This window comes from Manis javanica, chromosome 7, assembly GCF_040802235.1.
Source record: "Manis javanica isolate MJ-LG chromosome 7, MJ_LKY, whole genome shotgun sequence".
Lineage (NCBI taxonomy): Eukaryota > Metazoa > Chordata > Mammalia > Pholidota > Manidae > Manis > Manis javanica.
The window spans coordinates 75,947,765-75,962,862 of NC_133162.1; the positions used below are offsets into that span (position 1 = coordinate 75,947,765).

Sequence of the window (15,098 nt, forward strand, 5' to 3'; positions counted from 1 at the left end):
AAGGGGAAAGGATTTCAGAACAATGCCTGGAAGGAAAACTGGAAGTCTGATATCATTCAATCCCTCATGTCAATTAGTAAATTAAGAATTAGTAAAATCCCATGATTGCCAAATTTTAAGTGATGGACTTCCTGGTACAACTCTCAGAACAATATACTTTGAGAACCAACAATCCAGCCAAACACTCTCATTTATTTTCTGCAAAAGTTTCTAAGGCTAACAAATATCTTCAGGTTTCCCAAGGTCACTTGGTTAATTATTGACATAGCAACTCCCCTCCCAAAGAATCATGGTCATTTCCCACATCACACATCAGGGATGTATGTCTAGAATAAAGGAAGGTCCATGTGTAGCTAATATGTCTGGTTGGAGTTCAAATCTGCCTCAGACTGGAAAGCTTTCTAAATCCATCTAGATGCAAAAGAATAGAAGCTTGGAACTCATTGCAGAAGTTCTTTCTGCTGGTGATTTAAAGACACATGCCTGTCGTGGGCACTCACACAAACACATACCTGAACACACCCCATCACCTCTAGGCCTGGAGTCTCTGGAACCACACAGGCCTGAGGTCCAGATGTTGCTTTCTAAGAGCTCCAGTAGGGAGGGCCTGGGCTGGCTCTTTGGCTCCCTCCTCCCAGCCAGAAATGGTTAACTGCCAGCTCCAGGCTGCCTCCAGCCCAGCCCTAATTGGCCTCATCTCAGGCAGCCTGAGTTGCAGGAGCTCCAGGCCAGGCCCGGCTGCAAGGGCATTCTTCCAAGGTAATGATTAAGCTAAGTGCCTGGCAAGGGCATGGGGGCTGAGCCGGGAAGGTGAGCCCTGTTCACACCTCAGCCGGGTGGTGGTGGCCAGGACTGGTTTAGGGAGGCAGGGCTCTGGGGCACCAGCCATCCAGCAGCCACAGCCTACCCCTGCCCACAGGGTTCAGGAGCACCTCCGCTGGAGAGCCTGCTGCCTGCCCTGCTGCAACCCTGCCCTCCACCCTGAACCATGGAGCTGCAGGCATTCTGGACAGGGCTGGAATACACCTGCCGGCTCCTGGGCATTGCCACTGCTACAGGTAAGAGCCTGCCTCCCAGCTGCAGCCCCCACACTGGGCCCAACAGACAGGGTTGCCAAGGGTGCGAGACAGCCGGCTGGGGCCTAGCAACACATTGGGTCACATCTGCCCCTTGTTTTCCTCCCTGTTCCTCCAGAAATGCTCCTGCAGGGCAGTGGCAGGCAGGTGGGGTGCGTCTGGGGCTGGTAGCCAGGGGGCCTGGTGTTGAGTTTCTGTTGGCAGCCACCATCCAGGTGACCTAGGGAGCCCTCAGCATCCTCATCCGCAAAATGAGGCTGGGGATCCACGCCACCTTCCCTGGGGGCTGCTGGATGCAGGCAAGGGCTGACAGGGGAAGGTGTAAAGGACAGAGCAAAAGTGAATCCAATGCTGTGGGTATGGAAATGGTCACCGAAGCTCGTCATGTTTTCCTCACACCATAGCCCCATTTCATGGAGAGAGAATTCCCAGCATTGGGGACAGTCTGAGACAGAGGATGGGCATGGTGATAGGGTTTCCCTTGGCCCACCCCAACCCAGTTAACGGAAAGCCCTTCAGAACCCAGGCCCCTCTCTATGGCCTGCCTACAGAATGCAGGATGCATTTGGGATGGAAATGTTTGCTCTCTGTACCCAGACTGGTCACAACTCAGCTCAACCTGCCAGGACAGAAAGAGCAGGACAGAAAGAGCAGGACAGTCCTGCCTTCTGCCTGCACACTGCCCCAACACAGAGGGAGTGAGCAGGCATCCTTCTGAGCCCTCAGTTCTGGCCCCACTGTCCCTTGGGAACAAGCAAAGACACCACTGCTCGTCAAGTCCTTCCCGGGCACTTAAGCATGGGTCTTGGTGAACGGGAAATGTCCCCTGGCTTAGGTCAAACATCAGCCACTTGCTGATGTGTGACCTCTGGAGAACCACCCAGCCCCTCCAGGGTTGCGTGTTCTGATCCTTAGGACTGAGATAACTGGACCTACTGGTGTTCTGGAGCATCAAGGGTGCACAAACGAAGCACAGCTAAGTGAACTGAGGTCATAAAGCTCTTGGGAGAAGCCCCAGTGACTCAGAGCTCTGTGGGGGTCTCTGTCATTCCCAGGTGGTAGGCTGGCCCGTGAGCTCTTCTAGCATCTGGGCCTGGAGTTAGTACAGGACAAGCTGTTGGAAGAGGTCTAACCTCACCCTTCCTGATACAAGACTGGGCACTTCAGCTCATATAAGAGCAGTGACCTTGCCCAAGGTCACACTGCAGACCAGAGGGACAACTAGCCTACAGCCTGGGTCTCAACTTTTGAAAAGGCCTGGACTCTGGCCACAGAGCTCCCTCGTTGCCAAAGTAGGAAGCACCACCCAGCAGACACCAGAGAGGGTCTGGCGTCTCTCTCCTGAGGAACCAGAGCAGATGAGCTGGTGGGGGAACCACTTCCAGCTTCCATCAGAGCCATACTGTCACCTACACATAAGAGAAGGGCACTAGGTCCATCCTGGGGCAGGGGAAGTAACTCTAAACAGGGCTTTCATGTCTGGGGTTCAAGTCCTGGTCTGCCTCTATTGTTCTTGAGTCTACTCTGCCCTCCTCTAGGCAGTGGTTTCCAAATTTTTTAAACATACCCCTTTCAGCTGCCAGGCATCAGAGTCAGTTCCCCCACCACATGCTGCCCAGGCCTGAGGCCTGCCTCCTGTCTGGAAGCTATTTTAATATATATCTATCCTTCTAATAGATTATCAAAAGACAGTTTAAACTCTGATTTATCTCAGCCAGTGGAGGGGTTTGCAGCCACACACCCACACACACACTCACACACTCACATACATACTGCTCCGTGATTCTCTGCACAGAGGCTACTGTCAGTGCTGAGGATGGGCCTCTAGATCCAGGCTAAAGAGAGGCCATGAGTTGCCCTCTAATGGCCAGGCTTTCCCATAATCTCGTTTGAGCTTTCTAGAGTGCTGGAGGCCAGCGGGAGGCTAGAGACGGAGGTTTTGCACTCTTGGGCACTCTCACATTTCTTCCAGCATCAGTGAGCTCCTGGCCTGTTTCCAGTGCATAAGATTTGAAAATTCCTTATTCCCTTAAGCCTCTTTTTTGTTGAAATCTCTGTTGAGAAGTCTAGGCCTCATTTGTAGGGGTGTTGCTGTTTAAGAAAGAGGCTGTCACCACCCCCAGAGACTTAAGGTGACCCCTGACTTTGTGGGAGGACCGTGGGCTCTCCAGAATCTAGGGAAAGACCCAAGGTTTCCCAAGTGTCACCAGCAGGAACCAGGGGCCCTGTCCCTTCTGTAGATGGGATCTGAGCTCAGAGATTCCAAGGTACCAGGCCCAGAAGACTCCACCAGGACAGCAAGTCCAATGGCTATGGCCAGCATGCCCTGCACAGGTGCTGGTGGGCTGAGCCTCTTCCTTCTGCTCCACCTAATTCCTGTGAGTAAAGCTTGGTTAGGATGTCCAGTGGTTCCATGGCCTTTGCTGCCCACCCCAGGCCCATGCTCCAACACCAGGGGCACAGACAGCATAGCTGCCACCAGCAGGTGTAGACAATGTAGACAGGCCATGGACAGACTCCACCCACCCAGAAGTGTTTCAAAAATTAGAAAATTCTATTCCTTTGAACCAGTCATAGGTTTCCAGGTCATCACAGAGCCACACAGTCCCCAGTTTGTCTTACACTTGACTGGCAGGCTTCACTTGTTTGCATCACCTCTCCAGCCCGGAAGGCAGTGTGTGTACACACGTGTGACCTCTGAGTGCCTCTGCTACTGAGATGTGGTCCCAGGAGACCCAAAGAAGCAGACACAAGTGGGGAACAGCACACAGACTGTGAGCACTCCACACCTCCCTGGGCAGAAACTGGACACTTAACTGTCCATCCCTCAAAGTGGATACTCACTGTGTCTGCCTGAAGGCAGGCCATGACATCCCGAATTAGAGGCCCAGGCCCCAGGAGACTCAACCCCGTGATTTATTCCCACTGAAGACCAACTGTCAGGGAGGTGGGCCTGGGGTGGGAGCACAGAGGCTCATGGTGCTCCTCCTCCATAAAATGAGAAGATGGCCTGTCCACAGGTTGGGCCCACCCCCATTCTGGGAAGGCAGAATTGGCTTCCCTTTGAACTTCTTCAGGCCCCTTAATCTTCAGGGTGAGTCTCCATGCACTTCCACACAGCTTCTCAGCTCCTGCCCCAAGCCTGTGGAGGAAAGATTGGGAAGAAGCCCCTGTGTTGGGGAAGGACATACCTCAAGGGCCCTGCAGACCTAGGTGGAGTGTGGAGGTAAGAGGGACTCATTTCCCGAGGCCCTGGTCACTGGAGGGCAAGCCCTCTGCACCTCTGTGTCCTTGTACATGGAGGGGCATGTGCCTCCCCAAAGGGGAAAAGCCTAGAAAATGTCCCTGGGCCCTTTGGTGAGGTCTCTCAACCAACCTCAGAACAAGGGTCACTCTCTGGGGCTTGAAGTTTCTCACTGCCAACATTCAAGGGCTGTTTATCCCTCTTGCTGCCCCTGTGTTGGTGTAATAGCTGATGATGAGCATTGCTGTTTGAGCATTTCTGAGCTCTGAGCGCCTGTCTTATATTAGTATTTAGTTTTGTCCTCATAACTACCCTTTGAGTGCCACCATGCTCCTCCTCATCCCCAGTGTATGTAGGGGAAACCAAGGGTTGGTGGGGTGAAGCCTTGCTCAGTCCTCACAACCAGAAAGCAGAGAAGCAAGATTCTAGCTGACAGTGGTCTACACCTGGGACCCTGATGTCACATCAGTGTGGCCTCCACCTAAATCAGGCTGAAGGACATGTCTGTCTATGTCTTGGCAGCCCCATAATGCAGGATGCAAAACACACAGAGGGCATGGAAGGGGTCTGATTGAAGCCATCCTCCCCAGGCCCCACCATCAGTCAGTCCTGGTCAGGCACAGACTGGGGGAGGTGGATTCCTGGTGCAGACGGACAGGCTTACACTGAAGCACAGTGAGACCAATCATCCACTGAATCTAAAGACCCTGACATCAGATCCATATCTCATTCTCTGTCTGAATGGCTGCCAGGCCTGCCTCGACTGGCACTGTCTCTACTGGTACTACCACAGCCATCCTTCCAAACCTGCTCCTGTACCCCATCCAGGGACAGACAAATCTGCTCACATTTCCGGAAGCAGCTACTGCAGTGGGACCTTCCATCTTTGTGTCCAGAAGGGCATGATGAACAGCATGCTATAAAGTCTCTATCTTGCTGAAGTCCCACCGTGTCTTTTGAGAGCCAAATGCTGAGCCCAGTCCCATTTTACCAGTGAGGAAACCAAGGCCCGGAAAGTCTGTGTAGCTTGGCAGACATCTCACAGCCAGCAGGCAGCAGACCTGGCACCGGGGCTCCACTCTGCCCACTCACAGGATGTAGTGTCAGCACAAGTTTCCGAAGAAGGAGAAGGCACCACACAGTCAACCAAAAAATGATCTGCACTGGGACAGGGCCACTGAGCAGTCCCTCTTCTCAGGCTAATGTGCTCTTTCTCACAAATCAATTACTTTGGATCAACCTGAGATCACTTAGGGGTTCTGTTTTGTTCAGGTTTTTGGAGCATTGACCTCTTTGCCACATAGAGCACAGAGCCCCATTCCCTGCCACCGTCCATTCAAATTGGAGACTTGGCTTATTAATATAGACTAAGACAAAAGGAACATTCAAACCCAGATGTTTTCACTATTTTGTATATTTATACATCCATAATAACTGCATAGTTTGACCATAGCCCTATCAAATCCTTCAAAAACAAAAAAGCTAAAAAGCAAATGCTTCTGAACAACCACCTTGGGCTCTCCATGCTTATTTCTACTGTTCTTTAATGTATATTCCCATGACCACCCCCTGCCATCTAAAGAAGCTCCATGTGCTTCGTGTCCATGTGTAGCTTTATTACCCAAACAAGACCACGTTGTTTTCAGATCCTCCAAGTGAATGTTGACTGTTTTCCTTTCCTGATCTGATTGTCCCAATGAATAAATTAAATATCCCTTCTTCTGTTCCACCCTCCTACTACTGAAAGATAATATGATTTGGTTCTAGCACTTCTTTCTTTACTTCTTTGTGTCCTTCTTAGATTTAAAACAAAAAAATCTGGAACTCCACTTAGGATTCACTTATTCAGAAAACGTTTGCTGAATACACATGCAATGTAGACACACAGATTAGGATGCATGACTACTACCCTTGAGAAGTACATGGTCCATCCAGGGAGAGAAGCTAGTAAATACACATCCCAGCACCAACCACTGCAGTGTAGTGTTTAGGTATTTAGAAGGGTGTATTTGTGTCATTCCCTACCACTTACTAGATATGTGGTCTTAGATAGGTTACCTAACAACTGTAAACATCAGTTTTCTCATCAACAAAATGGGAGCAATAAGTGTATCTGCCCTCTGGGGTTGTGAGCATTCAATGAAACAATGACTTAAGCAGTAAACTGCTTGGCATATAGATTCACACTCAGTGCTGGTTATTTTTAGATGATTATGCAGGACACGGGGACCATATAGTGTGAGTGATGGGCTCTTCTTGCAGGATGGAAAAAGAAGGAAGATCTGAGGAAAGAGGCAATATATGGCCCTGAAGCTGGAAAGGGAGGAAAGGGCTTGACTATGCAAGGTCTTACACTGAGTAACATTTTCCTTCACATTTGAGCTTGGGTCATGAAGATCAGCACACGGGAAACTGGTTATTTCTACACCACATGCAATTGTAAAACCAGAAGGAAAAGGGTAGCCTCGCTTGGTTTTTCATGGGCTGACAGCTCTTTTAAGATTTTCCTTAGTTCTGAACAACCATCTGAAAAGGGCTGTTACCAACATGGAATATAGTTAGGTCAATTGACTAACACTAAAGAGAGAGAGGCTTCTGGGGACTCACCCTCCTAGGTTGCAGTAAATCCAGGTAAAGGTACTACGAGGAAATATGGCATGTGTGGCATGGATAGAGAGCGCCTGCAGGCATGGTCATTATTTTCTGGCACCACAAAGCTTCCATGTGGATAAGTGAGCAGATGCATTCTCTCCGAATGCAAGAAAGAAAAAGAGCAAATTCTTCAGGCAATACCTTGACTTGAAATCAAGTCATTATTCTTCATTAGAGGCAATATCCTCAACAGTATCAGGTCAGCAGAATCTCTCCATGCAAATAATGTCATCACCAAAAAGTGATACATGGGCCCAGACGGCTTGCTTCACAGGTGAATTCTACAATATTAAGGGAAGAATAATATCTATTCTACACATCTCTTCCAGAAATTTGAAAGAGAGGGAATGCTTCTCACCTAATTCTATAGATACCAATTACTCCAATACCAAAACTAGACAAAGACATCACAAGAAAACTACAGACTAATATCCATCAACATAGATGTAAAAATTCTAAATAATGTTTGCAGCAAGTCAAATAAAAATATAAAATAGGATTATATAACATAACTGAGTAGAGTTTATCCCAAAAATGTAAAGCTGCTTTAATCTTTGAAAATCAACTAATATAACTGACCCCATTAGAAAACTAATAAAGAAAAGCCATACTATTATCTTATCTAGAGAGATACAGAGAAAACACTTGACAAAATGCAACATCTTTTCATGACAAAAACTATCATCAAACTAGTAATAGAAGAAAACTTTCTCAGCCTAAAAAAGGTATCTGCGAAAGCCTACAGCTATTTAAAAGTAAAAGATCAAATGTTTTTTCTCCTAGGACTGGTAACAAGGATGTCCATACTCATGACTTCTACTTAACATTGTACTAGAGATTCTAACCAGTATGATAAGGCAAGAAAAAGAAATAAAATGCAAACATATTGGCAAAGAAGAAGAAAAATTTGTTATTCACAGATGACATGATCTCTATGGAAAATCTGATAGAATCTACCAGAAATGCTACTATAACTAATAAAGGGTTTAGCAAGGTTACAGAAGACAATCAGTTATATTTCTGTGTACTAGCAACAATTAAAAATGGAATTTTTAAATATAATTCATAATAGCCTCAAATATATGAAATAACAATAAATCTGACAAAAATGTAAATAAAAATTCATACATACACTGTAAACTAAGTACACTGAGACAGTAAAGAAGATCTAAGTAAATGAGAGATACATCTTGTTCATGAGTCAGAAGAATCACTATTGTTAAGATATCAATTCTCCCCTAAAATTACTCTATAGTTTAAATGCAATCCCAATCAAAATTCAGCTTTTTTTTTTAATTCAATGGGCTTTTTCTAAAATTCGTATGTAAATGTGAAAGTACTTAGGTAGCCAAAACAACTGTGTAAACAAAGAGCAAAGTTAGACTATTAACACTACCTGATTTTGAGACTTAATACAAATCTACAGAAGTCAAGATACAGCAGTATTAACATAAAGTAAGATAGTAGGAACAGAAGAGAATCCAGAAATAAACCCATACATATGTGAACAACAGAGTTTTGACAAACATACAAAAGCAATCTACTGTGGAAATGATAAATTTTTCAACAAGTGATACTGAACAATTGAACATCCATTTACCAAAAATGAACCTCTATAATTTGTATCATATATAAAAGATGATTCAAAATGCAATATAAACTTAAGTATAAAACCTAAAAGTATAAAACTTATAAACAATAGGATAAAACCTTAATAATAGGTTAGGCAGAGATTTCTTAATTACAATATCAAAAGTTTAATCCACAAAAAAACAAATTTATAAATTTCATGCCATCAAAATTAAAAATGTCACTCTTCAAAATATAATTAAGAGAATGAATAAACAATTCAACAAAGAGATATGATGGCAAATAAGCATGAGAAGATGTTCCATGTCAGTAGTCATTAGGGAAATGGGAAGCAAAACCACAATGAGACACCACTACACACCTATTAGAATGTCTAAAAATAAAAAGACTCACAATGCCAAGTGTTGAAGTGTTAGCAAGGAAGTGGAACTCTCATACACTACTGACGGGTATGTAAAATGGCATACGCACTTCAGGAAAGGTTTGGCGATCTCTTAAAAAACTAAACATACACCCACTATATGACCCAACCATTCCACTGCTATTTACCCAAGAGAGGGCATATGTCCATACAAAGACGGTGCATAAATGTTCAGACCATCTTTATTTGTAATACCTAAAAACTAGAAATGATCCAAGTGCCCATCAACAAATGGGTTATTAACTAACCAAAGTACAGCCATACAATTCAGCCATAGAAAGGCATGAACTATGGACACATGCTACCACATGGATGAATCCCAGAATAGTTATACTGAATGAACGAAGACAGCCAAAAAGGTACATGTTGCATGATTCTATTCAAATAAACCTTTAGAAAATGCAGACTAATCCCTAGTGACAGCAAGTGGATTAATAGTTGCCTGGAGGTTAGAAAGATGAGAGGGGAGGATTACAAGGGTACAAAGAAACTTCTGGAGAGGTAGATATGCTCCTTATCTTGATTGTAGTGATTGTTTCCTGGGTATATATATATGTCAGTACTTATCAAACTGAACACTTTATATGCAGTTTGTTGGAGGTCAGTTACACCTCAATACAGCTGTTATAACAAGGGAATGTGTCAGTACCTATTGCCAGAGTAATACTGTGTAGCACCTGTAGAAACCTCAGTGGCACACCGCAGCAAGCTTTCGTTGCTCACCCATCTGGCTGGGCAGGCTAGGCGGTTCTGCTGACTTTGCCTGGGTGTTCTTACCTCTGTGAGGGCTGCTGGTCTGCCTAGACTGGCCGTGGCTAGAATGGCAAGGACCACCATGCCCTCTGCACCCGTCATGCTCTGTCCCGCTAGCTCAGGAACGTGCCATGATAATAGAAGGCACGAGAGAACGAGCCTGGTTCATGGGCCCAGTCCACACCTTTGCTTGCACAGTGCCTGATAACACCTGTTGCCCAAAGCAAGTCACATTGCTGAGCCCAGATTCAAGGGATGGGAAAACAGACTCCACTTTAGGGCGAGGGAACACATGGGCACATAGCAAGAGATGTGAGCACCAAGAGAGGTGAAGGTTTGGGGCACCACTGCAGTGTACACAGCGGCGCCTACAAGGACAAACCGAGCAGACCTCCTGGTGGCCAGCTTTAGTCCACAGCTCGCGTTTGGAGACTGTAGTTGGGAGCATGCTTGCTTTCTTGCCTTCGGAAACTCCTCCCCACATGGGCTCAGGGGGGACATCAGAAGGAACTGAGAGCCACAGTCTTCCCTGAATATCTTCTAACTGAATATCTAGAATTTTCTGCTATAAAATCTTAGCATTTCCTCAGCATCTCTGAACCCTGGCTCGTTTGGGCCAGCTGAACAGCTCTCAACACACAGGCACACCTCTCTGCCATGCTGGGCTTGCCACACACCTCCTGAGTGGAGAGGCCTGGCTCTGTCCCCTATTGTCTCAGTGGATTCTCAGCAACTGGTTCCAACATATTCATGTTCTTAGAAATGGTGAAAATCCAGCTTTTACCACCACATCCAGCTATATCCCCTTAGAGCCTAAGCCATCCGCAGCCATGGTCACAAGCAGGTGTATCCCTCCCTGAAATACCCTAAGGCCAGAGGGAGATATGCATGCCTGAGGATGGAGAGAAGGAGTACGTCTGAGGTAGCGAGTTATGGGACTGCCCTCAGCAGTGGTAAGCATGAGTCGTCCCACTCCCCAGGCATCCAGGGCCAACACCACAGCCGGACATGGGAGGCTAGTCAGTGTGACCTCTTTGAAGTGTACTACGTTGCCACCAGGGCACTGCACTGAATGCAAGACAGGTGTCAAAACTCAACCCAACAATGGATTCAGAATGACCTATAGCCAACCCTGAGGTCAGTCCTGAGGCAGAAAGCAGCCTAGGGCCAGAAGCTGCAGGAACAGGCCCTCAGCAGTCAGCAAAACCGCATGGACCCCACCCTCAGGAGCACTCTGGCCCTGAGCCCTGGGGGCCCTTAGCACACTGCACAGAGGACATTGCACAAGATACCTCAAGGCAGATGGGGCCTAGATGACTTCCATTCCAGTCATGGCTGCAAAGGGAACCTGAGACAGGAAAATCAATAAGCAACATTAATGCATGGAGAAGAGCTCTTTAGTTGCATAAACAAGTATATTAATGGAAGGAAAGGATGAAAATAAACCGTCTCCTTACCCTTGAGAGTACTGATAGGAACAGCCTGCCTCTCCTAATAATAGTCTTAACCATCATCTACATTTGCACAGCACTATAGATGAAATCCTCATTGCCAGTTATGCATGCTTTTATTAGTCCATTTTCGGGAAGAGGAACAAGTGAGTTATGATGTGCTTGAGGAGCCAGGACCTGGCCTGTGTGATCAAGCCTCGGACCCCCTCTGCTGCAGCATCCTCAGAGCTCCCATCCACCCACACTCTGGGACCAGAGCTCCAGGATGCCCAGAGACACTCAGAAGGTGGCTGTCTGGCCCCAGCCTGCATCACAGGTTTCCTGGTCCAGACCATCTGGACCCTGCTAAGCCTGAACAAGGACACACTCGCTTTCCCCATGCCCCGTTCAGGGCCATTTACTGGGGTGAATTGCCGATGTACTGAACTAGACCACCCTGGGAGGGAGAGATTACAAGGTGCCAGCCAGGCTGCTGCATGAGGAAGAAGGGGAACCACAAGCATGGGCCATGTTCCATGAGCAGCTAGAAGCCCCTGAAACCTGGGTCACATCTCTGGATGCCGGGGCTGGAGGAGCCCTCTGCTAGGGTCGGGTGGGGAGCCACTCTGACACTTCACAGCCCTGAGAGAAGCATCTCTTTAAGTTTTGTGCCCAGGGACCTTGCCGACCCCTCCCTACTCCTGGCCATGTTAGATGCATAACTTGTCCGTGTTCTGCAGACAGCCCTGCCTGCAGAGGAACCCTGGAGGATTCCTAGGTCCAGTTTGCACAGCAAGAACTGTGTTCATCATCATCCACAGGGTTGACATGGGGGAGCAGGCAGCCCACCTGCACAGTCTTGGGGAGACAGACACTCAGGAGGCAGGTGGCCAAGCCCGTTCTCACACACCAATCCCCTTCCTCACTCAACAATTTAAGTCCATGCTTCATGTTCACTTCTTGGCTTCTGAAATGCCCAGTTCTGAAGACTGTCCCCTGAAAAGTATTCAGGAAACTCCAGGCCCCTAGTCAAAGCAGTTTTGGAGTCATATATCTGTGCCACACAGAACTGTGGTGCCTTCCAAAGAGCCTGTTCCCGGCTTCTTTCAGTGCCCACACCAGGCCCAGGGCTCCCGGGGCATTGCTCATGTGTCTGTCTGCAGAGAGTAATGGGTACAGTTTACAAAATTCTCCTGCAAAGGGGACCTCAATTTTTGCTTCCCTCCCTTTTTCCCTGGGATTCTTTGAAAATGAAGCTGTTGAGGAGACCTGAATTGGATGAGGTATAGCCTCTAGGTCCTCTGTAAAATCCTAAGATATAAAACACTGACAGGTTTCTGTGGCCACAAAGGAGTCCCCAGATACCACCCCACTCCGAGCAGACTGCATCTCCAGGGCCATGCACATGTCTGGGCAGGAGACAGGGTGCTGCAGGGCCTAGGAGCCCAGAAGGTGGCTTGCTGATGGCCAGGCTGAGGACTGGGAGCCCGAGGCCTGTAGGGCCACAGAGGAAGGCTCACAACTGAAGTCAGAATAGAGTACTGACCAGACCTGAGACTTCTGTCTGGAAATCTCACAGTTAGAAGATGAATGAAGCTGCTTTTCCCATTTTCAAGGGCTACCTAATAAAGCCACTCCAGAACAGTGGCTTAAGATTGCACCCATTTTATTGTGCTAGAAATTGTATGACTCGGGAATTGGGCAGAGCACAGTGGAGGCAGCTTGTCTCTAAAGGCTAGGGTCTCAGGTGGAGTAGCTGGAATGGTTTGTCCAGGGCCACATGCTGGAACTTTGGTTCTGATTCTTGGCTTGGCTCATCAGTTTTCTACTTTGTGCCGCCTGGAGCTGGGATGCCCGAGATAACTTCCTCACCTTGTGTCCTGTGCCTGGCTGCGAGAGCTGGGCATCTGCCTCTGTCCCTCTCGGCAGGCCTCTGCATGGCAAGCTTGGGTTTCTTCACATGTGGCAGCTGGCCCCCAGACCATCCAATTTCTCATGTGGTGGGGGCTTCTCCCAAAATGAACATTTTAAGAGGACTGGGTGGAATGTCTTTGCAAATTATCTGTGCAAGCCCCAAACTTTCCTTGCAGATTGTTCTATTGGACAAAAGAGTCCCTGGGCCAGTCCGCACTCAAAGTGAGCTACCTAGACTCCACCCCTCAGTGAGAGGAGTTGCAAAAAATGTGTGGCCAGCTTCAATGTAACCCATCTGCTGAAACAAAGAAACCCCAGGTGGCATTGTTATAATTAGGAGTATCTTTCAGATAATGGTGGAAAGCACATAGGGGTCAGCACCCGTTTTCTGCCACAGAGCCCAGCAGTCACCCCCCAGATCCCTGAGAGTGTCGCCGCCCTAGGGACCAGCAGGAACATCTTCACCAGGAGACCGTTCCTGGCTTATTTACCATAGAAATGGCAACTGGCCCGAACTTGAGAAGCCTAGGGGGCCTTTGATGAGACGTGTTTGAGATGAGAGTAAGTCCTTGCAGAAGCAGTCCCCGTGCCCAGGGTATGGGGCTGCACCCAGACTGCATGAGGGGGTTTTCCCAGGACCCCAGGTACAGCTTTCCCGGTGGGTTTGGCTCTCGTGGGAGGGCAGGAGGAAGTAGCAAGGTAAATGAGGACTTAAGGGTGTGGGCCAGGAAGCCACACCATTGCTGCCCCAGTGTGGCCCTGTGACCTCACCCAGCCCCAGGAGCTGCACAGAGACACGCCCTTTCTCGGCACGCAGAACCAGGGCCAGGGAGGCTCCAGGCTGTGTTCACAGGGCTCCATGCTCCCAGCACCTCCCTGCCTGCCTTCTGTGCAAGGCTGTCCTTAGTCTCAGGCAGAATGGGGCCAGCTCACCCTGCACCCAGAGCACTGCGGCCAGTCCCCACCTCAGTATCTCGTTGCTCCCTGGGTCCAGGCCTATCTGCCCAGGCCCTGATGCACATTGCCCCCTGTGCTTACCTGGTGCCGGGCTCAAAGGACGTGCTGTGAATAAGGGTGTGGGCTGGCCACAGGGGGCTCTGGACCCTGCCCAGCCTGGGCATCCCTTGGGATGTGGGGCAGAACTGCCTGGGCCTAGGTATTCTGGCTATGGCTGCTTCTGGCTCTCAGAGGAGACTCTGCCCAGGCAGATGCCCAGGGTGAGGGACGGTCCCCACACTGACGCACAGCTTGGGTACCAGGAGAGTCATTGAGGCTGTAAAGGGGTAGTTTTCTGCCTCACTGTAATGCAGACATTACAAAAATCCATAACTGGTCTTGGGGGACACAGTGGTTCATGGCCTGGCCACATGGGCTTTATCCACATGACATCCCCCATGCTCATAAAGGACCCCAAGAAGTGTCTCCCACCAACACTGTTCTCACCAGTGTCCTTCTGGGAGGGTCCTGGAGCCACCAGGAACTGATCCTGTTGCTGCTTCCTCTGCCCTTTACCACAGTCACGAAGTGCCCTGCAGAAAGCCTGCTGGGACTTCTCCATAAATAATACCCGACTGACAATTCCCACCTCAAGGGATGTTGGGCAGATGAAACAAGATGCATGTATAGGACCTACTACATGCCTGATATGCACTTGGACTTCCAGTGGGGCAGCTAGGCTGGCATGCCCAGAGAGCCACCAAACACAGATGCCTTCTGCTCACATATGGATCCCTGCCTTCCACTGCCCAGAAAAAGCCAAAGGCCAGCATGCATCAGCAGGGCATGCCCTTCTCCTGTTACCGGAGGGGCCTTCTCATCTAAGCCCCAGACAGAGCCAGCACTCCCCTCTCGTGGGCTCCTTTGCCAAGTGCCCTGCCTGCAGACATGTGAGCATGGTCATCTAGGCACACCAGCAGGAGCACACCAGAACTTCACTTCACGCCGGGCCAGCAAAGGAACTGGCAGTTCCAGGTGTGCTGGGAGAGGGGAGGCCACAAGCACTCAGAGCAGGACCCTGT

The 15,098-nt window shown here is 48.7% G+C and overlaps 1 protein-coding gene across 3 annotated transcripts in view; it reads left to right on the plus strand.

Moving 5' to 3' along the window:
- Window positions 1-855: 855 nt before the first annotated feature.
- The window catches only part of TMEM72 (transmembrane protein 72), a 40,684-nt gene continuing 26,441 nt past the window's right edge, over window positions 856-15,098 (plus strand). For 2 of the 3 annotated variants that reach the window (XR_012133271.1, XM_017644069.3), the window contains exon 1: window positions 856-1,058. Coding sequence is in view for 1 of the 3 variants with exons in the window: in XM_017644069.3 (XP_017499558.2) it covers window positions 989-1,058 (70 nt within the window). In the remaining 2 variants the exon portion in view is untranslated. The remainder of the gene's footprint in view (window positions 1,059-15,098) is intronic. The other variant, XM_037019917.2, reaches the window with a different exon arrangement.